Source organism: Cetorhinus maximus, chromosome 9, assembly GCF_964194155.1.
Source record: "Cetorhinus maximus chromosome 9, sCetMax3.hap1.1, whole genome shotgun sequence".
NCBI classification, from domain to species: domain Eukaryota; kingdom Metazoa; phylum Chordata; class Chondrichthyes; order Lamniformes; family Cetorhinidae; genus Cetorhinus; species Cetorhinus maximus.
Window position 1 is genome coordinate 68,107,771 of NC_135887.1, and position 24,270 is coordinate 68,132,040.

Below are 24,270 nucleotides of genomic sequence, written 5' to 3' on the forward strand. Positions count from 1 at the left end.
CCATGAATTGAACCCCATTTCCCCCACACCAATCAACATTCAACTCCCTGTTCTCATTGATCCTGTGCCATTTTGCTTGTGGCCCAGGTAGTAATCAAGAAATGATTGCTTTTGTGGTTCTGTTTTTAAATTTAGCCCTTAGCTGCTTGTGAGCAGTGTGTTTATAGGGAGATTGTTTTGTGTGTCACTGGGAAAACTTGTGCCTGAATCTTTAGCCTGGTTACTTGTCATAATTTTGTTGAAAATTTGTGGTCTTTGAGGAAGTCAAGTTGGCCAAAATCTCCTTAGTGATGTGCTAGTACAAGGGTGAGATTTTATTTTCCTAATGCACTAATACTTGCTTCTCTTTACTGAAGGGCTGCATGCCTAATGTTGAAAACTGGCTTTATCAGAACATTGGTATTATCCTCGGTGTGTGTATTGGAGTTGCTATAATCGAGGTAGGTCAATATTCAGCAATTCTTTTATTCTTCGTGTTTGAACTCATTTCCTATCCCCCACTCCAGTGGTTGAATAGGAGTCAATATAACTCCTTTCAGATTTTCAGGGGAGGCAAAAGATCGCATTAAGGAACGAATAAATTCCTGCTGGTCCTGAGCTCCAGCCTCTCTGTTTTTGGTTAGTAACAACCTAGAAAGAGTCAGAGTTTACAAACATGTGCTTTTTATTACTCAGTCACTTTGAACTGACTACTGTACATACTCATGTAAAAGTTGAATTTTTGAGACCCATTTTTTTAGGCAAAAAGTTGGGGCAACTTTACACGGGTAATGTTTATGAGAGACTTACTTTCAACTTCAGATGGTTGTGGCTCACACAGCCAGCTGGTTACTCCACACAGATACCTCTTGTTTTGGTGTACAGTGACCCTGCAGTTTGTTCCAATCTTACCTCTGTCATTTCAATGAGAAATAAAACTTTTACTGAAGTTCCCCGATATCTCACTGCACAAATTGCACTCTGTGATCTAGCACCATGCAAAAAGATCAGAAAACTCCTGCTCCCAATTCTGGTCTCTGCTGCGTTACTCTGAACACAGAGTGGGACAGTGAGCTGAGTCAGAGTGGAGTGTACCTGGAAAGTCGGGGCTTGATTTTTACACAATGTATATGAAGAATTAAGAATTTTTTGACCAATAGCTGGGGTTTAGCTTCAACTTTCACAAAAGATGGACTATTACTTGAGTATTTACGGTACTTGCAGTTGCCAAACAGTGAGGCACTTGCAGTTCAGAAGGAATTTCCTCCATTGTTCCTGTATACAAAGTGAGAAAATTATATTAAATATTCCCCAGGCTGCAGATGTCCCAGCTTGTAGTGAATATTTTAATATTTGTCTGTTTAACAAGAGGGACAGAAAAAGAGAGCGAGGACGTGAAAGGGGGAGAGAGAAGGAAAAGGGGAGAGGATGGAAGGGGCACAGAGGTCCAGGTTCCCAGTGATACGTGTGTTCAGTGACTGGAAATCAGCGTTCCTGGGGTTGGAAACTGGAGGTCACACCCTATTACATTCCAGCAATAATCAAACGACCACAGGGGTGCAAAACTCTGCCAGAAATGTGGACACTTTTTGTATCAGCTGCAGGTAAATTCTGTGAAACTGCTTTTGTGACAAATCACAAATGTATGTGAGCCACTTCACTTGCACTGATAAACAGGCTCAACTCCCTGTCTCAGCATTTATTTGACAATGGGAATGAGTGGTAATCCTTCATCCATCTGTAGCAGTTCGTGCATTAAACCTTGGTAAGGGGCAGATTCTTCAGCTTGGATACAGTAACAGCTCCTACAGTCCCTGCGTGTCTATTTGATGTCTGTTCCCACAATGCTGAACTGTATGGTTACTGTCCTGAGCCCTTCCCCAGAGAGAATTTAGATTTTACTGTTGACTGCCATCACCTTCACTGTATCCCAACCCCAGTCTAATCTTATTACCGATGTACCTCAATTGACTACTTTTATTCTTTGATATTGTTCTTCCAGGAAACTGTTTCTTGTTGTGTTTGTTTCTCCAACCAGTATCTGCTGCTGTGATATTATTTCTGGCAAGCAGCCGATCCCATTCTCCATTAACTCCAACCTTGTTATTCAGGTTCCTGCTGATTCACACCTTCCGGACATGTCTTATTCTCCCACCACAGACCTGGGTTAGCATTTCACCTTATTTTATTTCTGTCACACAGTTTTATGGGCCCATTTCACCCGGATGGTTGCAGCATAGAAGGAGGCCATTCCAGATTTTTGTAAGAGCTACTCAGCTAGTCCCACTATCCCACCCTTTCCCTGTAGCCCTCCAAATTTTCCCTCTTTAGATAATTATCCAATTCCATTTTGAAAGTCGTCATTGAATCTGCCTCCACCACACTCTCAGGCCGTGTATTCGGATCCTAACCATTCACTGGTTTAGATCTAATTGCTAACCATTCACTGGTTTAGATCTAATTGCCATTACAGAAACATGGTTACAAAGCAACCAAGGTTGGCAAAATAAATATCCTAGGGACATCAGTGAGAAAAGATCTTGGCTCAGAAGAATCTGAATGGGTGGAGATTAGGAATAACAAGAGTCATAAAACTCTGATGGTAATAGTTTATATGCCTCCTAATAGTAGTTATGCTGTTGTAAGAGCATTAAACAAGAAATTATTGGAGTGAATAACAAAGGCAACATAACGATTGTGAGGAACTTTAATCTTCATATAGACTGGGCCAATCAAATTGTGAATGGTGATATGGTAGATGAGGTTGTAGCATGTTTTTGTGACAATTTCCTGGGGCAATATGTTGTGGAAACAACTAGGGATAGATAGTTTAGTTTTGAGTAATGAGGTAGGGTTAACTAGTAATGTTATTACAAAGGAGCCACTGGGATCTACAATTGAATTCCATGTTAAGTTTGAAAGTGATGTATTCCAATCACAAACAAAAATCTCAAACTTAAACATGTTATTTACATAGGTATGGGGGTGAAAACTGGCTAAGGTAAATTGGATAAATAGACTGAAAGGTATGGAGGTGAATGAACAGTGTGAAACATTTAAAGAAACAATTCAAAATATTCAACAAAAATACATTCCATTAAAAAACAAAAACTCAGCAAGAAAGATCCACCCCTGGCTCACTCAGGAAGTTAAGGATAGTATTAGGATAAAATAAGAGGCTTATAATGTTATAAAGAAATGTAGCAAGTCTGGGAATATTTTAGAAAAGGCCACCAAAAAGATAAAAGGGGGAAAAATGGAATTCAAGAATGAACTAGCCAGGAATATAAGAACAGATTGTAAGAGCTTAAGAGCTTTACAAGTGTATAAAAAGGAAGAGAGTATCTAAAGTAAATGTTGGTTGACTGGAAGCAGCGACAGGACAAATGATGATGGGGAATGAGCAAATAACAGAGACATTGAACAAATATTCTGTGTCTGTCTTCACAATAGAAGACACAAGTTTCACACCAGAAATAGACGGTAACCTAGGGGCTAAAATGTAAGGGAATTAAGATAATTAATATCTGTAGAAAAAAGTATTGGAGAAACTTAAGGGAATAAAATCTGACAAATTCCCTGGACTTAAAGGCCTACATCCTAGGGTTGTAAAAGCAGTAGCCAGCACATCCACTATTTCTGCAGCTATGATTTTACCCAGATTCTGGAACAGTCCCAGCAGATTGGAAGTTAGCAAATGTAACACCACTATTCAAGAAAGGAGGGAGAGAAAACAGGGAACTACAGGCCAGTTAGCCTGACATCAGCCAGCGAGTAAGTGCTGAAATCTATCATTAAGGAAGTCTTAACAATGCACTTTGAAAACTATAACATGATGAGACAAAGTCAACACAGTTTTACGAAAGGGAAATGGTGTTTGAGAAATTTTTAAAGTTTTTCTTGAGGATGTAACTAGTAGGGTAGATGAAGGGGAACCAGTAGATATGATACACTTGGATTTTCAAAAAGCATTCAATAAGGTGCCACACAAAAGGTTAATATGCAAAATAAAGGCTCATGCATTTGGGGATGATATATAGCAAGAATAGAGGACTGGTTAATAGACAAGAAGCAGAGAGTAGGAATAAATTGGACATTCTCAAGTTGGCAGGTTGTGACTAGTGGAATGCCGTTAGGGGATTAGTGCTGGGATCAGTGCTGGGGCCTCAGCTATTTACCATCTATATTGATAGCTTAGATGAAGAGACACAGAGTAAGGTATCTAAATTTGCACATGACACAAAGCTAGGTGGACATGTAAGCTGTGAGGCAGACACAAAGAGGCTACAAAGGCATATAGACAGGTTAAGTGAGTGTGCAGCAATGTGGCAGATAGGATATAATGTGGGGAAATGTAACGTTATTCATTTGGGTCATAAGAATGGAAAAGCAGGATTTTTTTTAAAAATGCATGAAACTTGTAAATGTTGGTGTTCAGAAGAACACAGAAAGTTAGCATGGAGGTACAGCAAGCAATTAGAAAAGCAAATGGCCTGTTGGCCTTTATTGCAAGGGGATTGGAGTACAGGGTAGTCACTCTACATGTTATAATTGTATGGGGCTTTGATGAAAACACAATGGGAATACTGTGTGCATTTTTGGTCTCTATGTTTAAGGAAGGTTATATTTGCATTGGAGGCAGTACAGCAAAGATTCACTAGATTGGTCCCTGGGATTGGAGGGTTGTCCTATGATGAGGCTGAGCAAATTCAGTCTATTTTCTCTGGAGTTTAGAAGAATGAGAGGTGATCTCACTGAGACATACAGATTCGAAAGGGGCTTGACAGGGTGGACTCTGAGAGGTTGTTTCCCCTGGCTGGGGAATGTAGAACAAGAAGCACAGTCTCAGGATAAGGGGTCGATCATTTAGGACTGAGATGAGGAGAAATTTCTCCACTCAAAGGTTGTGAATCTTTGGAATTCTCCACCCCAGAGGGTTATGGATGCCCCATCGTTGAATACATTTAAGGCTGGGATAGACAGACTTTTAGTCTCTCAGGGAAATAAGAGATATGGGGAGCAGGCGGGAAAATGGAGTTGAAGCCCAAGATCAGCCACCGATCACATTGAATGATGGAGCAGGCCCAATGGGCCGTATGGTCTGCTCCTCATATCTCACGTGTGTGTAAAAAGTTTTCCCTCATTTCATCTCTGCTTCTTTTGCAAAACACCTTGAATCTGTGCCCAGCCCCAGCTTCATCAGTTGCTCCATAGAACCATAGAAAAGTTACAGCACAGAAGGAGGCCATTTGGCCCATCTTGTCCATGCCAGCCCAAGGACACCCGGGTGCCCTTTCTAATCCCACCTTCCTGCACCCGGCCCATAGCCCTGCATCTTACAGCACTTTAGGTGCAGATCCAGGTACTTTTTAAAAGAGTTTAGAGTTTCTGCCTCTACCACCAACTTGGGCAGCGAATTCCAGACACCCACCACCCTCTGCGTAAAAAAGTTCTTCCTCATGTCCCCTCTACACCTTCTGCCACTTATCTTGAATCTATGTCCCCTGGTTCTAGAATTCTAAGTTCTTGTTTCTCTTGGAACAAGGGAAACAATTTTATCCTGTCCACTCTATCTATTCCCCTCATAATTTTGTACATCTCAATCAAGTCACCTCTTAGCCTTCTTTGTTCTAAGGAAAATAACCCCAATCTATCCAATCTCTCCTCATGGCTACACTTTTCTAACCCTGGCAACATTCTTGTAAACCTCCTCTGCACTCTCTCCAGAGCTATTACGTCCTTCCTGTAATGTGGTGACCAGAACTGCACACAATACTCCAGTTGTGGCCTCACCAGTGTTTTATACAATTCCAACATTATATCCTTACTTTTATATTCTATACCTCTGCCAATGAAGGAGCGCATTCCATATGCCTTCTTTACAATATTGTCTACTTGAACTGCTGCCTTCAGGGATCTGTGTACTTCTACGCCAAGATCTCTCACTTCATCTATCCCTCTTAGTATATTCCCATTTATTGTATAATCCCTGTAACTGTTTGACCTCCCTAAATGTATGACCTCACACTTCTCTATGTTAAAATCCATCTGCCACTTTACTGCCCACTCCACCAACCCATCTATATCGTTTTGGAGATTATGGCTATCCTCTGCACTATCCACTACTCGGCCAATCTTTGTGTCATCTGTAAATTTCCCAATCGTGCCCCCACGTTCACGTCCAAATCGTTAATATATAACACAAACAGCAAGGGTCCCAACACCGAGCCCTGTGGAACACCACTTGAGACAACTTTCCATGTGCAAGGGCATCCATCGACCATTACCCTTTGTTTCCTGTTACAAAGTCAACCTTTTATCCAGTTTGCCACATTACCCTGAATCCCATGGGCTTTTACTTTCCTGACCAATCTACCATGTGGGACCTTGTCAAATGCCTTGCTAAAATCCATGTACACAACATCAACTGCATTACCTTCATCAATCCTTCTTGTCACTTCCTCAAAGAATTCAATCAAATTTGTGAGGCAAGACCTTCCTTTAACAAATCCATGCTGACCATCCCTGACTAGTCCATGCCTTTCCACATGACAGTTAATCCTGTCTCTCAGGATTGATTATACTAATTTGCTCACCACCAATGTAAGACTAACTGGCCTATAATTGTTTAGCATTTCCTTTGGTCCCTTTTTAAACAATGGAACTATGTTTGCATTTCTCCAGTCCTCCGGTACCTCCCCTGTATCTAGTGAAGATTGGAAAATCATCCTCAGAGCATCTGCTATCTCTTTCCCCGTCTTCCTTCAGCAGCCTCGGAAACAATCCATCTGGCCCTGGTGACTTATCAACTTTCAAGGATTTCAACCCTTCGAGTACTTCCTCTCTCTTTATGACTATCCCATCTAATATCTCACAGTGTTCCTCCTGGACTACTATGTCTACATCCTCCCTTTCCTTTGTAAACACGGAGACAAAATATTCACTTAAAACCCTTCCCACAGCCTCTGCATCTACACATAAGTTTCCATCTTCATCACTGATAGGTCCCACTTTTTCCTTAACTAACCTTTTAGCATTAATGTATTGGAAAAACATCTTTGGGTTAACTTTAACTTTACTTGCTTATCTTTTTTCATGCCTTCTCTTTGATTTTCTTGTTTCCTTTTTTACTTCGTCCCTGCACTTCCTATATTCGTCTAGGCTATCTGCAGTGCTTAGTTCTTTGTACCTATCATACGCTTTCTTTTTCTGTTTGATCTTCCCCTGCATTCCTCTAGACAAAAAACTGAAATCTCTCATCCCCGGAACAATTTTTGTAAATCGTTTCTCTACCCTTTCTAATGCCATCACATCCTGCCTAAAGTGTGGTGACCAAAGCTGGACACGATACTCCAACTGAGGCCGAAACGATGTTTTATACAGGTTTATCATAATTTCCTTGCTTTAGTATTCTGTGCCACTATTTATAAATCCCAGAATCCTGTGTGCCTTTCTAATTGCTTTCTCAACTTGTCCTGCCATCTTCAATGATTTGTGCACATACACCCGCTCAGTTCCTACACCCACTTTAAAATTACATCCTTTATTTTATATTGTCTTTCCTCATTTTTCCTACCAAAATGTATCACTTCACAATTCCCTGCATTAAATTTCATCTGCCACTTGGTGCCATGTACTTGGCTCTGGCTTCACTCCCCAGAGGAACCATGACACTCATCAGTATTCAGAATGGAATAACTGGTTAGAGGGTGAGATATACTCGGGCTGATCCTACATTACCTTTCTGGCCTTCCTTGACTGCCTAGCGGGCACCCATTCCCTAGCTGCCAACAAATCCTTAAGCTGCAGGGTGACTACATCCAGAAACATGCTACCCATGAAACTCTCAACCTCATGAATATACACTGTGCTGCCAGCTGCTGCTGCTCAAGTTCTTAAACCAGGAGCTGAAGCTACTCCAGCTGATGACACTTGCTGCACATTTGGTTATCCAAGACACAAAAATGTCCTGGAGTTCCCACATGTACCCATTGCAGCCTGGCACCTGTACAGAAGGATACCCACCGACACTGCACCCATTGCAGCCTGGCACCTGTCACAAGGATACCCACCGACACTGCACCCATTGCAGCCTGGCACCTGTACACAAGGATACCCACCGACACTGCACCCATTGCAGCCTGGCACCTGTACTCCAGGATGCCCACTCACACTGTACCCATTGCAGCCTGGCACCTGTACACAAGGATACCACCGACACTGTGCATATTGCAGCCTGGCACCTGTACTCCAGGCTGTCCACTGACGCTGTACCCATTGCAGTCTGGCACCTGTACTCAAGGATACCCACTGTCACTGTACCCATTGCAGTCTGGACTTGTGCTCCAGGATACCGGCCGACACTGTACCCATTTCAGCCTGGCACCTGTACTGCAGGATACACACTGACACTGTACGCATTGTAGCCTGGCACCTGTACTCCAGGATACCGCCGACACTGTACCCATTTCAGTCTGGCACCTGTACTCCAGGATACACACTGACACTGTACACATTGTAACCGGGCACCTGTATTCCAGGATACCTGCTGACACTGTACCCATGGCAGCCTGGCACCTGTACTCCAGGGTACTCACTGACACTGTGCCCATTGGAGCCTGGCACCTATACTCCAGGGTGCCCACTGACAATGTACCCATTGCAGTCTGGCACCCGTACTACAGGATGCCCACTGACACTGTACATATCGCAACCTGGCACGTGTACTCCAGGGTACCCAATGACACTGTAACCATCACAGCCTGGCACCTGTACTACCAGGTACCCACCGACACTGTACCCATCACAGCCTGGCACCTGTACTACAAGGTACTCACCGACACTGTAACCATCACAGCCTGGCACCAGTACTCCAGGGTACCCACTGACACTGTACCCATTGCGGCCTGGCACCTATACTCCAATTTACCTGCTGACATTGTATCCATTGCAGGCTGGCACCTGTACTCCAGGATACCTACTAACACTGTACCCATTGCAGCCTGGTACCTGTACACAACGATACCCACCGACACTGTACCCATTGCAGCCTTGCACCTGTACACAGGTATACCCACCGACGCTGCACCCATTGCAGTCTGGCACCTGTACTCCAGGATGCCCACTCACACTGTACCCATTGCAGCCTGGCACCTGTACTCCAGGATACCTACTGACACTGTACCCGTTGCAGCCTGGCACCTGTACACAAGGATACCCACCGACACTGTGCACATTGAAGCCTGGCACCTGTACTCCAGGATGTCCACTGATACTGTACCCATTGCAGTCTGGCACCTGTACTCAAGAATACCCACTGACACTGTACCCATTGCAGCCTGGCACCTGTACACAAGCATACCCAGTGACACTGTGTCCACTGCAGCCTGGCACCCATACACAAGGATACCCACCGACACTGTACCCATTGCAGTCTGGACTTGTGCTCCAGGATACCGGCCGACACTGTACCCATTTCAGCCTGGCACCTGTACTGCAGGGTACTCACTGACACTGTACCCATTGTAGCCTGGCACCTGTACTCCAGGAAATCTACTGACACTGGTCCCATCACAGATTGGCACCTGTACTTCAGGGTACCCACTGACACTGTACCCATAGCAGCCTGGCACCTGTACTCCAGGGTACCCACTGACACTCTACCCATCGCAGCCTGGCACCTGTACTCCAGGGTACCCACCAACACTGTAACCATCGCAGCTTGGCATGTGTACTTCAGGGTACCCGCTGACACTGTACCCATTGCAGCCTGGCACCGTACACAAGCATACCCACCGACACTGTACCCATTGCAGCCTGGCACCTGTACACAAGGATACCCGTTGTCACTGTACCCATTGCAGCCTGGCACCTGTACTCCAGGGTGCCCACCGACACTGCACCCATTGCAGACTGGCACCCATACTCCAGGATACCGGCCGACACTGTACCCATTTCAGCCTGGCACCTGTACTGCAGGGTACTCACTGACACTGTACCCATTGTAGCCTGGCACCTGTACTCCAGGAAATCTACTGACACTGGTCCCATCACAGATTGGCACCTGTACTTCAGGGTACCCACTGACACTGTACCCATAGCAGCCTGGCACCTGTACTCCAGGGTACCCACTGACACTCTACCCATCGCAGCCTGGCACCTGTACTCCAGGGTACCCACCGACACTGTAACCATCGCAGCTTGGCATGTGTACTTCAGGGTACCCGCTGACACTGTACCCATTGCAGCCTGGCACCGTACACAAGCATACCCACCGACACTGTACCCATTGCAGCCTGGCACCTGTACACAAGGATACCCGTTGTCACTGTACCCATTGCAGCCTGGCACCTGTACTCCAGGGTGCCCACCGACACTGCACCCATTGCAGACTGGCACCCATACTCCAGGATGCCCACTGACACTGTACCCATAGCAGCCTGGCACCCGTACTCCAGGATGCCCACTGACACTGTACCCATTGCAGCCTGGCACCTGTACTCCAGGATACCCACTGACACTGTACCCATTGCAGCCTGGCACCTGTACTCTAGGGTTCCCACCGACACTGTACCCATTGCAGCCTGGCACCTGTACTCCAGGATACCCACCGACACTGTACCCATTGCAGCCTGGCACCTGTACTCCAGGGTACCCAATGACACTGTACCCATCACAGCCTGGCACCAGTACTCCAGGGTACCCACTGACACTGTACCCATTGCGGCCTGGCACCTATACTCCAATGTACCTGCTGACATTGTACCCATTGCAGGCTGGCACCTGTACACAAGGATACCCACCGACACTGTACCCATTGCAGCCTGGCACCTGTACACAAGGATACCCACCGACACTGTACCCATTGCAGCCTGGCACCTGTACATAAGGATACCCACCGACACTGTACCCATTGCAGCCTGGCACCTGTACACAAGGATACCCGTCGACACTGTACCCATGGCAGTCTGGCACCTGTACTCCAGGGTACTCACTGACACTGTACCCATTGCAGCCTCCAGCGTACCCACTGACACTGTACCTATCGCAGCCTGGCACCTGTACTCCAGGGTACCCAATGACACTGTACCCATCACAGCCTTGCACCTGTACTACAAGGTACCCACCGACACTGTACCCATTGCAGCCTGGCACCTGTACTCCAGGATACCCACCGACACTGTACCCATTGCAGCCTGGCACCTGTACTCAAGGATACCCACTGACACTGTACCCATTGCAGTCTGGACTTGTGCTCCAGGATACCGGCCGACACTGTACCCATTTCAGCCTGGCACCTGTACTCAAGGATACCCACTGACACTGTACCCATTGCAGCCTGGCACCTGTACTCCAGGGTGCCCAGTGATCCTTTACCCATTGCAGCCAGGCAGCTGTACTCCAGGGTACCCACCGACACTGTACCCATAGCAGCCTGGCACCTGTACTTCAGGGTACCCACTGACACTGTACCCATTGCAGTCTGGCACCTGTACTCCAGGGTACTCACTGACACTGTACCCATTGCAGCCTCCAGCGTACCCACTGACACTGTACCTATCGCAGCCTGGCACCTGTACTCCAGGGTACCCAATGACACTGTACCCATCACAGCCTGGCACCTGTACTACCAGGTACCCACCGACACTGTACCCATCACAGCCTGGCACCTGTACTCCAGGGTACCCACCGACACTGTAACCATCGCAACTTGGCACGTGTACTTCAGGGTACCCACTGATACTGTACCCTTTGCATCCTGGCACCTGTACACAAGGATACCCACTGACGCTCTACCCATTGCAGCCTGACACCTGTACACAAGGATACCCACCGACCTTGTACCCATCGCAGCTCAGCACCTGTACTCCAGTGTACCCACTGACACTATACCCATTGCAGCCTGGCACGTGTACACAAAGATACCCACCGACACTGTATCCATTGCAGCCTGGCACCTGTACATAAGGATACCCACCGACACTACCCATTGCCACCTGGCACCTGTACACAAGCATACCCAGTGACACTGTGCCCATTGCAGCCTGGCACCTGTACTCCAGGATGCCCACTGACACTTAACCCATTGCAGTCTGGCACCTGTACTCCAGGATACCCACTGACACTGTACGCATTGTAGCCTGGCACTTGTACTCCAGGATACCCATCGACACTGTACCCATGGCAGCCTGGCACCTATACTCCAGGGTACCCACTGACACTGTACCTATCCCAGCCTGGCACCTGTACTCCAGGGTACCCAATGACACTGTACCCTTCACAGCCTGGCACCTGTACTACAAGGTACCCATCGACACTGTAACCATCACAGCCTGGCACCAGTGCTCCAGGGTACCCACTGACACTGTACCCATTGCAGCCTGGCACCTGTAGTCCAGGGTACCCACTGTCACTGTTCCCATCACAGCCTGGCACCTGTACTCCAGCGTACCCACTGACACTGTACGCATCGCAGCCTGGCACCTGTGAATTATTTACACCACATCTGCCACTACAAGCAATGTTACAGCAGTGGGAAGCACCAGATTACATCAGCCACTGCTGAACCATCTCTACTGTACACCTATATCTTTTAGACCCCATGACCCCTGTTTTTGCTTAACTTGCTACAATGGTAATGTCATCGATATCTTCTAATCTTGTTGCAAAGGCGGACCATCTTGATCTGTCAACATATATCAGTGTCAAAGTTGTCCCACATCCAATTCAATCCTTTCTAGGTTAGCCAATAGAAACTTCTCAAATCTCTTTGTGATTTAACTGATAAACCTTGTCTTCTGCATTTCCAAAAATGTATCTGTAAATCAGATAGACAATAGTTAGTCTAAGCTTTACTGCAGCCTGATATTGAGGGCTGAATTAATGGAGATGCTGCCTTTGATTGAGTTATTACACTGAAGCCTCATTTGCTTGTTATATTGATATTCATGATCACATAGCACTACTTAAAGAGCAGGGAGTTCTCCCAGTGACCTGGTCAAAGCTGACCCCTCAGCTAACATGATCAAAATTCTCGCACTCATCTCATTGCTTTTGTGGGACTTTGCTAGTGCTTAATTGCTGTTAAATTGCCTTGACATTTAAATTGGAGATGAAAAGTACTTTATTAGCTGAGACTTCTTATGATGTATGATAATGTGCCTTATAAATATGAGACTCCATTGTAGTAAAGAATATTCTACTTTCTATATTTACAGTTGCTGGGAATGATCCTCTCAATGTATTTGTGCAAGAACGTGGAACAAGAAGACTATAGTAAAGTTCCTAAGTACTGAGGTTTTTGGGTCGCCTGCTCCCTGCACACCAATGGCTCATCCTTATGTGCGTAGGATGCATCAGTGACCAATCACAATCCAATGGATTTGTTTGTTCAACCTTTGTATTCGCTTCACTGCTTGTCAACTTTGCCTTATATACTTCAGCACTTTAGTACTATTATTGAAACTGTTGATCGGTATACATCTTATAAATTGACATTTTTTACCTTACAGAACTTTTAGCGTGGTATATTTTTAGGGAGGATTGTCATAAAGATTTGCGCATGCATATGACCATTATCCCAAGTTTTTAAGTTTCTGTATGAAAGGTTGGGGCTAGAATCATGGAACTTGCCTTTGGATTGTGTGACACTGTCGCAATGTGACTGCTCCACCCTCCAGTCAGAAAGGGAAGTAAAGCACTGTGTTTAACTGATCTTTCTGCTCTCCTCTGCAGCCTATCCAAAGGCTTAGTGAATCACTCTTCTGTAGAACACCTATTTTCTTCCTTTTTTAAAGTATATTGAATCATTATCTTAAAAATATACCATGAACTGTAGGAATTTTCCCATCTCCCAGCCTCAATAAATATTTTTCAAAAAAATACCATGTTCCGTTGATGCCGTGGACTTGAACTGGGTCTCTTTTTAGTAAATAGTGTATGAAGTAGAATTCAATTTTGGTGCTTTATTTTATAGGAAAATACTTGTATATTTACAAAAGTTTTTTATAAAATAGTTGTGAAATTGGGTAAGAAGAGCTAACTAAAAATTGTCAAGAGAAGATATTAACATAGAAACTAGGAGCAGGAGTAGGCTATTCGGCCCTTCGAGCCTGCTCCGCCATTCATTATGATCATGGCTGATATTCCAACTCAGTAGACTGCTCCCGCTTTCTCTCCGTATCCTTTGATCCCTTTCGCCCCAAGAGCTGTATCTAACTCCTTCTTGAAAGCATACAATGTTTTGGCCTCAACTACTTTCTGAAGTAGCGAATTCCACAGGCTCACCACTCTCTGGGTGAAGAAATTTCTCCTCATCTCAGTCCTAAATGGTCTACCCTGTATCCTCAAACTGTGACGCCTAGTTCTGGACTCCCCCACCATCGGGAACATCCTTCCTGCATCTACCCTGTCTAGTCCTGTTAGAATTTTATAGGTTTCTATGAGATTCCCCCCTCATTCTTCTGAATTCCAACGAATATAATCCTAACCGACTCAATCTATCCTCATATGTTAGTCCTGCCATCCCAGGAATCAGTCGGGTAAACCTTTGCTGCACTCCCTCTATAGCAAGTAAATCCTTCCTCAGATAAGGAGACCAAAACTGCACACTATATTCCGGGTGTGGCCTCACCAAGGCCCTGTATAATTACAGCAAGGCATCCCTGATCCTGTACTCGAATCCTCTCACTATGAAGGCCAACATATCATTTGCCTTCTTTACCACCTGCTGCACCTGCATGCTTACCTTCAACGACTGGTGTACAAGGACACCCAAGTCTCGTTGCACATTCCCCTCTCTTAATTTATAGCCATTCAGATAATAATCTGCCTTCCTGTTTTTGCTACTAAAGTGGATAACCTCACATTTATCCACATTATACTGCATCTGCCATGCATTTGCCCACTTACTCAGCTTGTCCAAATCACACTAAAGCATCTCTGCATCCTCCTCACAGCTCACCCTCCCACCCAGCTTTGTGTCATCTGCAAATTTGGAGATATTACATTTAGCTCCCTCACCTAAATCATTAATATATATTGTAAATAGCTGAGGTCCCAGCACCAATCCCCGTGGTACCCCACTAGTCACTGCCTGCCATTCGGAAAAAAACCCATTTATTCCTACTCTTTCTTTCTTGTCTGCCAACCAGTTTTCTATCCATCTCAATATACTACCCCCAATCCCATGCGCTTTAATGTTACACGCCAATCTCTTATGTGGGACTTTGTCGAAAGCCTTCTGAAAGCCCAAATAAACCACATCCACTGGCTCCCCCTCATCATCTCTACTAATTACATTCTCGAAAAATTCCAGTAGATTTGTCAAGCATGATTCCCCATTCATAAATCCATGCTGACTCTGTCCAATTCTGCCACTGTTTTCCAAGTGCTCAGCTATTAAATCTTTTGTAATGAACTCTAGAAATTTCCCCACTACCGACGTCAGGCTAACTGGTCGATAACTCCCTGTTTTCTCTCTACCTCCCTTTTTAAATAGTGGGGTTACTAGCTACCCTCCAATCTGTAGGAACTGTTCCAGAGTTTATAGGATCGCGGAAGATGACCACCAATACATTCATTATTTCTAGTGCCACTTCCTTTAGTACTCTGGGATGTAGATTATCAGGCCCTGGGGATTTAGCGGCCTTCAATCCCATCAATTTCTCCAACACCATTTCCCTAATACTAATTTCTTTCAGTTCTTCCCTCTCACTAAACCCTACGTTCCCCAACATTTCCGGTATATTATTTGTGTCCTCCTTTATGAAGACAGAACCAAAGTATTTAGTTGGTCAGCCAGTCCTTTGTTCTCCATTATAAATTCCCCTGTTTCAGACTGTAAGGGACCTACATTTGCCTTCACCAATCTTTATCTCTTCACATACCTATAGAAACTTTTACAGTCAGTTTTTATGTTCCTCGCAAGCTTACTCTCGTACTCTATTTTCCCCTTCTTAATCATAGAAACATAGAAACTAGCAGGAGTAGGCCATTCAGCCCTTCGAGCCAGCTCCGCCATTCATTATGATCATGGCTGATCATCCAACTCAGTAGCCTGTTCCTGCTTTCTCCCCATACCCTTTGACCCCTTTCACCCCAAGAGCTTTTGTCTAACTCCTTCTTGAAAGCATACAATGTTTTGGTCTCAACTACTTTCTGTGGTAACGAATTCCACAGCTCGCCACTCTCTGGGTGAAGAAATTTCTCCTCATCTCAGTCCTAAATTCTCTACCCCATATCTTCAGACTGTGATCCCTGGTTCTGGACTCCCCCACCATCGGGAACATCCTTCCTGCATCTACCCTGTCTAGTCCTGTTAGAATTTTATAGGTTTCTATGAAATCCCCCCTCATTCTTCTGAATTCCAGCAAATATAATTCTAATCGACTCAATCTCTCCTCATATGTCAGTCCTGCCATCCCAGGAGTCAGTTGGGTAAACCTTTGCTGCACTCCCTCCATAGCAAGTACATCCTTCCTCAGATAAGGAGACCAACACTGCACACAATATTCCAGGTGTGGCCTCACCAAGGCCCTGTATAATTGCAGCAAGACATCCCTGTTCCTGTACTCGAATCCTCTGGCTATGAAGGCCAACATACCATTTGCCTTCTTTACTGTCTGCTGCACCTACATGCTTACCTTCAGTGACTGGTGTACAAGGACACCCAGGTCTCGTTGCACATTCCTCTCTCTCAATTTATAGCCATTCAGATAGTAATCTGCCTTCCTGTTTTTGCTACCAAAATGGATAACCTCACATTTATCCACATTATACTGCATCTGCCATGCATTTGCCCACTCATTCAGCTTGTCCAAATCACACTGAAGCATCTCTGCATCCTCCTCAGAGCTCACCCTCCCACCCAGCTTTGTGTCATCTGCAAATTTGGAGATTTTACAGTTAATTACTTCATCTAAATCATTAATATATATTGTGCATAGCTGGGGCCCCAGCACCGATCCCTGCGGTACCCCACTAGTCATTGCCTGCCATTCGGAAAAAGACCCGTTTATTCCTACTCTTTGTTTCCTGTCTGCCAACCAGTTTTCTATCCATCTCAATACACTACCCCCAATCTCATGTGCTTTAATTTTACACACTAATGTCTTATGTGGGGCTTTGTCGAAAGTCTTCTGAAAGTCCAAATAAACCACATCCACTGGCTCCCCCTCATCAACTCTACTAGTTACATTCTCGAAAAATTCCAGTAGATTTGTCAACCATGATTTCCCTTTCATAAATCCATGCTGACTCTGTCCGATTCTGCCACTGTTTTTCCACATGCTCAGCTATTAAATCTTTTATAATGGACTCTAGAATTTTCCCCACTACCGACGTTAGGCTAACTGATCTATAATTCCTTTTAATCAATTTCTTGGTCCTCCTTTGCTGAATTCTAAACTGCTCCCAACCCTCAGGCCTGTTGCTTTTTCTGGCCAATTTGTATGCCTCTTCCTTGGATCTAATACTATCTCTAATTTCCCTTGCAAGCCATGGTTTGGCCACCTTTCCTATTTTACTTCTGTGCCAGACAGGAATAAACAATTGTTGCAGTTCACCCATACGTTCTTTGAACGTTTGCCATTGCCTATCCACCATCATCCCTTTAAGTAACATTTCCCAATCCATCATAGCCAGCTCGCGTCTCATACCATTGTAGTTTCCTTTATTAAGACTCAGGACCCTCATCTCAGAATCAACTACATCACTCTCCATCTTGATGAAGAATTCTACCATATTATGGTCACTCATCCCCAAGGGGCCTCGCACAACTAGATTGCCAATTATTCCTTTCTCATTACACAATACCCAGTCTGGGATGGCCTGTTCTCTAGTTGGTTCCTCAACGTATTGGTCCAGAAAACCATCCTGTATATACTCCAGGAATTCCTCCTCTACAGTATTGATTTGCCCAATCTATATGCAGATTATAGTCACCCATAATTACAGATGTTCCTTTATTGCATGCGTCTCTAAATTCCTGTTTAATGCCATTCCCAACATCACCACTACAGTTTGGCCACAAAAGGTTGGCTAAACTTCATGTAGATAAGCCACCAGGACCAGATGGGATGAATCCAAGGATACTGAGGAAAGTAAAGGTAAAACATGTGACCATAACCCTCCTATCCACCTTGGATACAGAGGTGGTGCCAAAGAACTGAACAATTGCAAATGTTACACCCTTGTTCAAAAAGGTGGTTAAGGATAAACCCAGTAGCGATAGGACAGTCAGTTTAACCTCAGTGCTGAGAAAGCTTTCAGAAGTGATAATCCAGAACAAAATTAACAGTCGCTTGGACAAGTGTGGATTAGTTAAGGAAAGCCAGCATGGATTTGTTAAGGGCAAATCATGTTTAACTAACTTGCTGCAGTGTTTTGATGAGGTGACAGAGCGTTGTTGAGGGTAGTGCGGTTGACTTGATTTATATGGACTCCCAAAATTTGATAAATTGCTACATTTGCCATTAACGTTGAAGTCCATGGATTAAAAGGGACAGTGGTAACATGGTTATGATGTTGACTGACAGGAAACAAGAGAGTATTGGTGAATGATTGTTTACTAACTGGATAAAGATATATAGTGGGGTTCCCCAGGGATCAGCACCAGGACAACTGGTTTTCTTGAAATATATTAATAGCCAAGGGTCTGCATGGCAAAATTTCAAAATGACATAAAAACTTGGAAGTATTATGGTCTGTCAGGACAATAGTGATAGCCTTCAAGAGGATATAGATGGACTGGTTGAATGGGTGGACAAGTGCAAAGAGGTTTGAAGTGATACATTTTGTTTGGAAAAACAAGGAAAGGTAAAATAAACAAAAGGATACAATTCTTAAGGAGGTGCTCGAAAAGAGATGCCTGCACAAATTGTTGAAGGTGGCAAGGCAGATGAAGAAAGTGATTAAAAAGGCACAGAGGGTCCTAAGTTTTATATGCAGAGGCATGGGCCTGAATTTTGATCGTGACGGAAGCAGAGAGACTCTCTGTTGTGGTGAAAAATGGCTGAAAATCCTCAGTCCCACCCCCAAACAGAACTTCCTATTTTCATGGGGTGGACCTGGGTCTGTGCATACACGGTCCACAGAGGCAGCCGGCCATTTAAATCATCAGCTGCCTCCACACAATTCTGGTTTTTGCATCCTTGTAGTGTGAAACTTGAAGTGTGCCGATTAGACCAGGTAAGAGCTGGCCTGAACTTTGTGGATTTGTTTGGATAGCTAGGGTACCCCTTTGGATCTGGTCCCAGAACAACTTTGGGGCAGGTAAGATGCTTTTGGAATTGTTAAAAGTAGGCATAAAGGTGTGTAAAAATTGTATAAACTCATTCTGGTCAAGCTCATTGGAACTGTCAACAGACCAGTCAAAAACAACTGTCAAAACTATCAGAAGCACCTGTCAAAAGGAGCTGTCAGAACTTGTCCAGAACATCCAAACATAGGAAATAGGTGCAGGCCATTTGGCCCCTCGAGCCTGCTCTGCCATTCAACTAGATCATGGCTGATCTCCTACCTCAATGCCATTTTCCCACACTATCTGCATATCCCTTTTTATCTTTAATATCCAGAAATCTATCAATATCTGTCTTGAACATGCTCAATGATTGAGCCTCCACAGCTCTCTGAGGTAGAGAATTCCAAAGATTCACCACCCTGAGTGAAGAAATTCCTCCTCATCTCAGTACTAAATGGCCTCCCACTTATTCTGAGACTGTGTCACCTGGTTCCAGACCCCCTCCAGCCAGGGGAAACATCCTTACTGCATCTGCCCTGTCGAGCCCTGTAAGAATTTTGCAAGTTTCAATGAGATCACCTCTCATTCTTCTAAACTCTAGGGAATACTGGCCCACTCTCCTCAATCTTTCTTCATAGGACAATCCTGCCAAATCAGCGATTAGTCTGGTGAACCTTTATTGCACTCCCTCTATGGCATGTATATCCTTCCTTAGATAAGGAGACTAAAACTCTACACAATACTCCAGGTGATTTCCCCACTATATAAAGTGGATGGTAAAATGATAAATGTTTTGGTGACTGACAAAACCTATTTTTGCTTTGAATGAGCATCTTTCTGTGCTGTAACATTTCTATGGTACACATAAAACAGTCGGTCTCAGACACAATAAGCAAAACTTCCTCACCTGGGGTTTACTTTCAGCATCAGCAATGAGAAAGGTCTTATTGTAAGGAAGTGTCAAGAGGATCTGTCAAAAGCAACTTCAAAGGGAATTGTCAAGCTGGCAAGGCATTTAAAAATCCTGCATTTTAAATTTTTGGAACAAAAATGTCTGGAGTGTTAAAAAAATCGCTATGGGTACAGGGGTATAGGTTGATTTGGAGGTGGGTACAGGGGCATGATGTAGCATGAGGTGGCATAGATGGGGGCAAGGGGCATGTGTGTAGGTAGATGAGGGTTGGAGGGATGTTTTTTGCTTTTTTTTTCAATCTTTCACAGTGCCCGTGCCTTCCACCCAGCCAGCCTCTGCACCTGGCAGCCTCTGTACTCATTCTGGGGGGGCAGCGGGCCCGACACCCAGAGAACCCCTCCACCTTGGAACAAAAATCCCAATTTCCGGGACTTCTCCCCCCCGCCCTCCGAGTCAGGTTTGCAGAGTCAGGAAATGTCCCAACTCTGCACTCCGTATCTGGGAGTGAAAATCCAGGCCTATGTGTCAATGAATCCAAAACCAATTGTTTCTCCGTCCCAAACATGCCCTTGGTTTACCTCCTGTTTCTCATACAAATGCTTAATTTGTATCCACATTTATGCTGGTTCAATTTTCTCAAACAGTCCATGGCTTTGCTCTGATTTTCCATACAAACATTTAGCTTGGTCCCAGTTTCTCAAACAATCCTTTTATTTCGCTCCCATTTCTTCAACAAATGCTTGTTGAAAATATCCCATTTGCAAAGTTATTACCTTTGTTCCTGTTTGCCAAACTACTGCAGCTTAAGATCTGTTCCTCACTGTAAATCACTGCCAAAACGTCAGCTTCGGTGAACATCAAAATTTCACGGCTCCAGGTGCAGTTTTTGATTTTGTTTTCACTCTCACTGCCAGCACAGAGAGTAACACCAGATGGCCAGAAAAACTTAACTGTCATCAACTGCTAGCAACCATTGTTTAAATCCAGCACAAAGGAGGGGAGAATCTTCAAAAGCATCACAGAAAATAACAAAACATCTGAGCAAGAGAAGCTCAGCTTGTCTGGACAGTATTCTAACAGCATTGCAGCTCCATAGTAAACCTGGTTCTATCATCAGCAACCACATGTTGTGGGGATTTTGTTCCAGCTAACTGTAAAAAAGCATGGAGCTTCCTTTGCTGTGCACAGAGTGATACAGCAAACATCATATCATATCAAGTCAGATTTGTGACACCATGGGACTTGACAGCTACACTATTATAGTCTTCTTCTCATTCTCCTATGATGGTATGGACTATTTGCCAAGTTTAAGTTAAGAACGACAGGTGGGCTTTTGACACCATCATCCCAAAGCCTCTTCGGCCGCACCAAGAGAGTTGGGCACTGCTGAGACAAGTCAGAAATCTCAAGGGCACCTCAAAACGGAGGCACCCTCAGACAGTAAAGAAGCTTCTCCTGGATTCCCTATTGGATTTATTAGTGATTGCAGACAAAAAGGGGGCCCAGAGACAGCAATCACCACCCAGAAGAGCGGGTAAGGACCCGGAGGCAGGAATCATCACCTGGTGGTTACTGCCTGGAGTGGTACAACACGGGCCAACAGCGAAATCGCGAGGCCACCACAGATCTTTATGAATCCCAGGGAGAGAGGTCCTGTGGGAAGGAGAAAAGAGAACAGTAGGAGTATGTGTGTCTGTATGTCCTAGGCCCACACAGCGGAGCCTGGTCTCCAGTCATCTTGGACCCCCTTGCTACTGGACCAAGGACTTGCTCCATAAAGCCTGTGTGGTAGCTGGTATGCAACGGCCACCCATCGTAAAAAGAACCCACGCACAGGCATCTTCTGCCCCCTTAAAATGAAGTTCAGGACCTGGAACGTAAGGACCCTCATGGACAACTCCAACAGTGACAGACTGGAACGGCGTATTGCTATCGTTGCCCGGGAGCTCAGATGTTTCGACATTGACATCGCCACCCTAAGTGGGACCCGACGGACAGGGGAAGGCAGCCTCAAGGAACAAGGTGGCAGTTACACCTTCTCCTGGAAAGGTAAACCAGTAGAAGATCATTGGCTCCATGGGGTTGGCTTCGACATTATAGTTGGCCGTCTCAAAGACACTCTTTGTGGGATAAACAAGCACCTCATGACCCTTCAGCTCACCCTAGCCCAGAACCAATGCGCTACAGTCCTCAGCGTGTACACCCCAACCCTGGATGCTACAGATGAGTCCAAAGAGGAATTTTACTCCAGCCTTGAACAATCCCTGGCCCGAGTCCCAGCGGTGATAAGCTGATCCTCCTTGGCGACTTCAACGCCAGAGTTGAGAAGGACACAGACCTCTGGAGATGTAATCATCAGAGAGGGGGTAGGAGAATCCAACACTAACAGTACCCTGCTCCTGATAAAATGCCTAGAACATGGCCTTGAAATAACCAACATCTTGTTCCATCAGGGAAACAAATATAAGGCCTCAAGGCAAGACCCTCACTCCAAGCACTGGCACCTGCTCAACTACGTCATTGTCCGAGCGAGGGACCGCAAAGACATGTGTATCACCCGCTTCATGACAGGAGCTGGCAACTGCTGGATGGACCACAGCCTAATTTGCTCTGTCATCAACATCAATGTAGCCCAAAAGCAGCAACAGCAACGGAAACAATGCTGCAGAAAAATCAACACTGAGGCACTCAAGGACACTGATAAGAGAGCCCTATTCAGCCTGGCGACTCCCAGTGACCTAGAGATGCAGAGTGTCCACAGCGCCTGGTCTTCCCTTAAGGCCTCCATAATCAGCACCTGCGAAGAGACGCTTGGTCACTCAACCAGGAAACACCAAGATTGGTTCGATGAGAACGACCAGGAGATCCAGGAGCTGATAAGCCACAAGCGCAAGGCCTTCCTGAACCTGAAACAGCAACCCAACTCGAGAGCACGTAAGCAGCTCTACAGATGGCTAAAGGCTGAGGCCCAGCAAAAAACCCATGATCTAAAGAACAGATGGTGGGTGGAGAAAGCGCAGGAGATCCAACAGTTAGCCGAGGTTTCGTTAGCTAGTCAAAACCACCTACGGCCCAAGCACCCAAGGCTTCACTCCATTGCTGGCCAAAAACAGAGAGGTGCTCATCGAGGACAGAGAGGCAGTCAAAGCCCGCTGGAAGGAGCACTTCAAAGGTCTTCTTTACAGAAACTCTGTCTTCAATTCGAGTGTCCTCGACTCCATCCTGCAGCATACTACCCACCACCATCTCGGTACAACCCCAACCCAGCACGAGGTAGAAAAGGCCATTCGGCCGCTAAAGAGCAATAAGGCATCAGGAATAGGTGGAATCCTAAAGCACTAAATCAAGGTGGAGAAACACTATTGGCGTGAATACATGGCCTCATCTCCCTTATCTGGAAGGTGGAGAGCATGCCAGGAGATCTCAGAGATATTGTAATCGTGACCATGTTCAAGAAAGGTGACAAGTCCGACTGTGGTAACTGTAGAGGAATCTCCCTGCTGTCAGCCACAGGGAAGGTCATCGAAACAATCCTTCTCAATGGCCTTCTCCCTGTAGCTGAAGAGCTCCTCCCAGAGTGGCAATGTGGATTCCGCCCATTAAGGGGCACAACGGACATGATCTTCACCATGCGGCAACTGCAAGAGAAATGCAGGGACCAGCAACAACCCGTGTACTTGGCCTTCTTTGACCTCACAAAAGCCTTCGATACTGTCAACCGCAAAGGATTATGGAGCATCCTCCTCTGTTTCAGCTGCCCCCAAAAGTTTGTCGCCATCCTTTGTCTGCAAGCCATGGTCCTGACTAATGGATCCACCACAGACCCAATCCACGTTCGGACTGGGGTCAAGCAAGGCTGTGTCATCGTACTGACACTCTTCTTGATCTTTCTTGCCGCAATGCTCCATCTCACCCTCAGCAAGCTCCCAGCTGGAGTAGAGCTAAACTACAGAACAAGCAGGAACCTGTTCAACCTCCGCCTCCTGCAGACCAGATCCAAGGTCGTCCCATCCTCTGTCATTGAACTACTGTATGCAGGCATTACTTGCATTCTGCACACACCCAGAGGCCAAGCTCTAAGCCATCATCAACACCTTCACTGAGGCATTCAAGAGCATGGGCCTTACACTAAATATCC

General features: G+C 45.4%; 1 protein-coding gene and 1 long non-coding RNA gene across 3 annotated transcripts in view; one reads left to right on the forward strand and one right to left on the reverse strand.

The window, feature by feature from the left end:
- The window catches only part of cd82b (CD82 molecule b), a 113,923-nt gene extending 99,992 nt beyond the window's left edge, over positions 1-13,931 (forward strand). For both annotated transcript variants that reach the window (XM_078548821.1, XM_078548822.1), the window contains 2 exons: positions 357-440; positions 13,197-13,931. In XM_078548821.1, the coding sequence (XP_078404947.1) occupies positions 357-440; positions 13,197-13,274 (162 nt within the window). In that variant the 3' untranslated portion in view covers positions 13,275-13,931. The remainder of the gene's footprint in view (positions 1-356; positions 441-13,196) is intronic.
- LOC144684701 (uncharacterized) overlaps positions 1-24,270 on the reverse strand; it is a 466,848-nt gene that overhangs the window by 202,777 nt on the left and 239,801 nt on the right. The window lies entirely within an intron of this gene.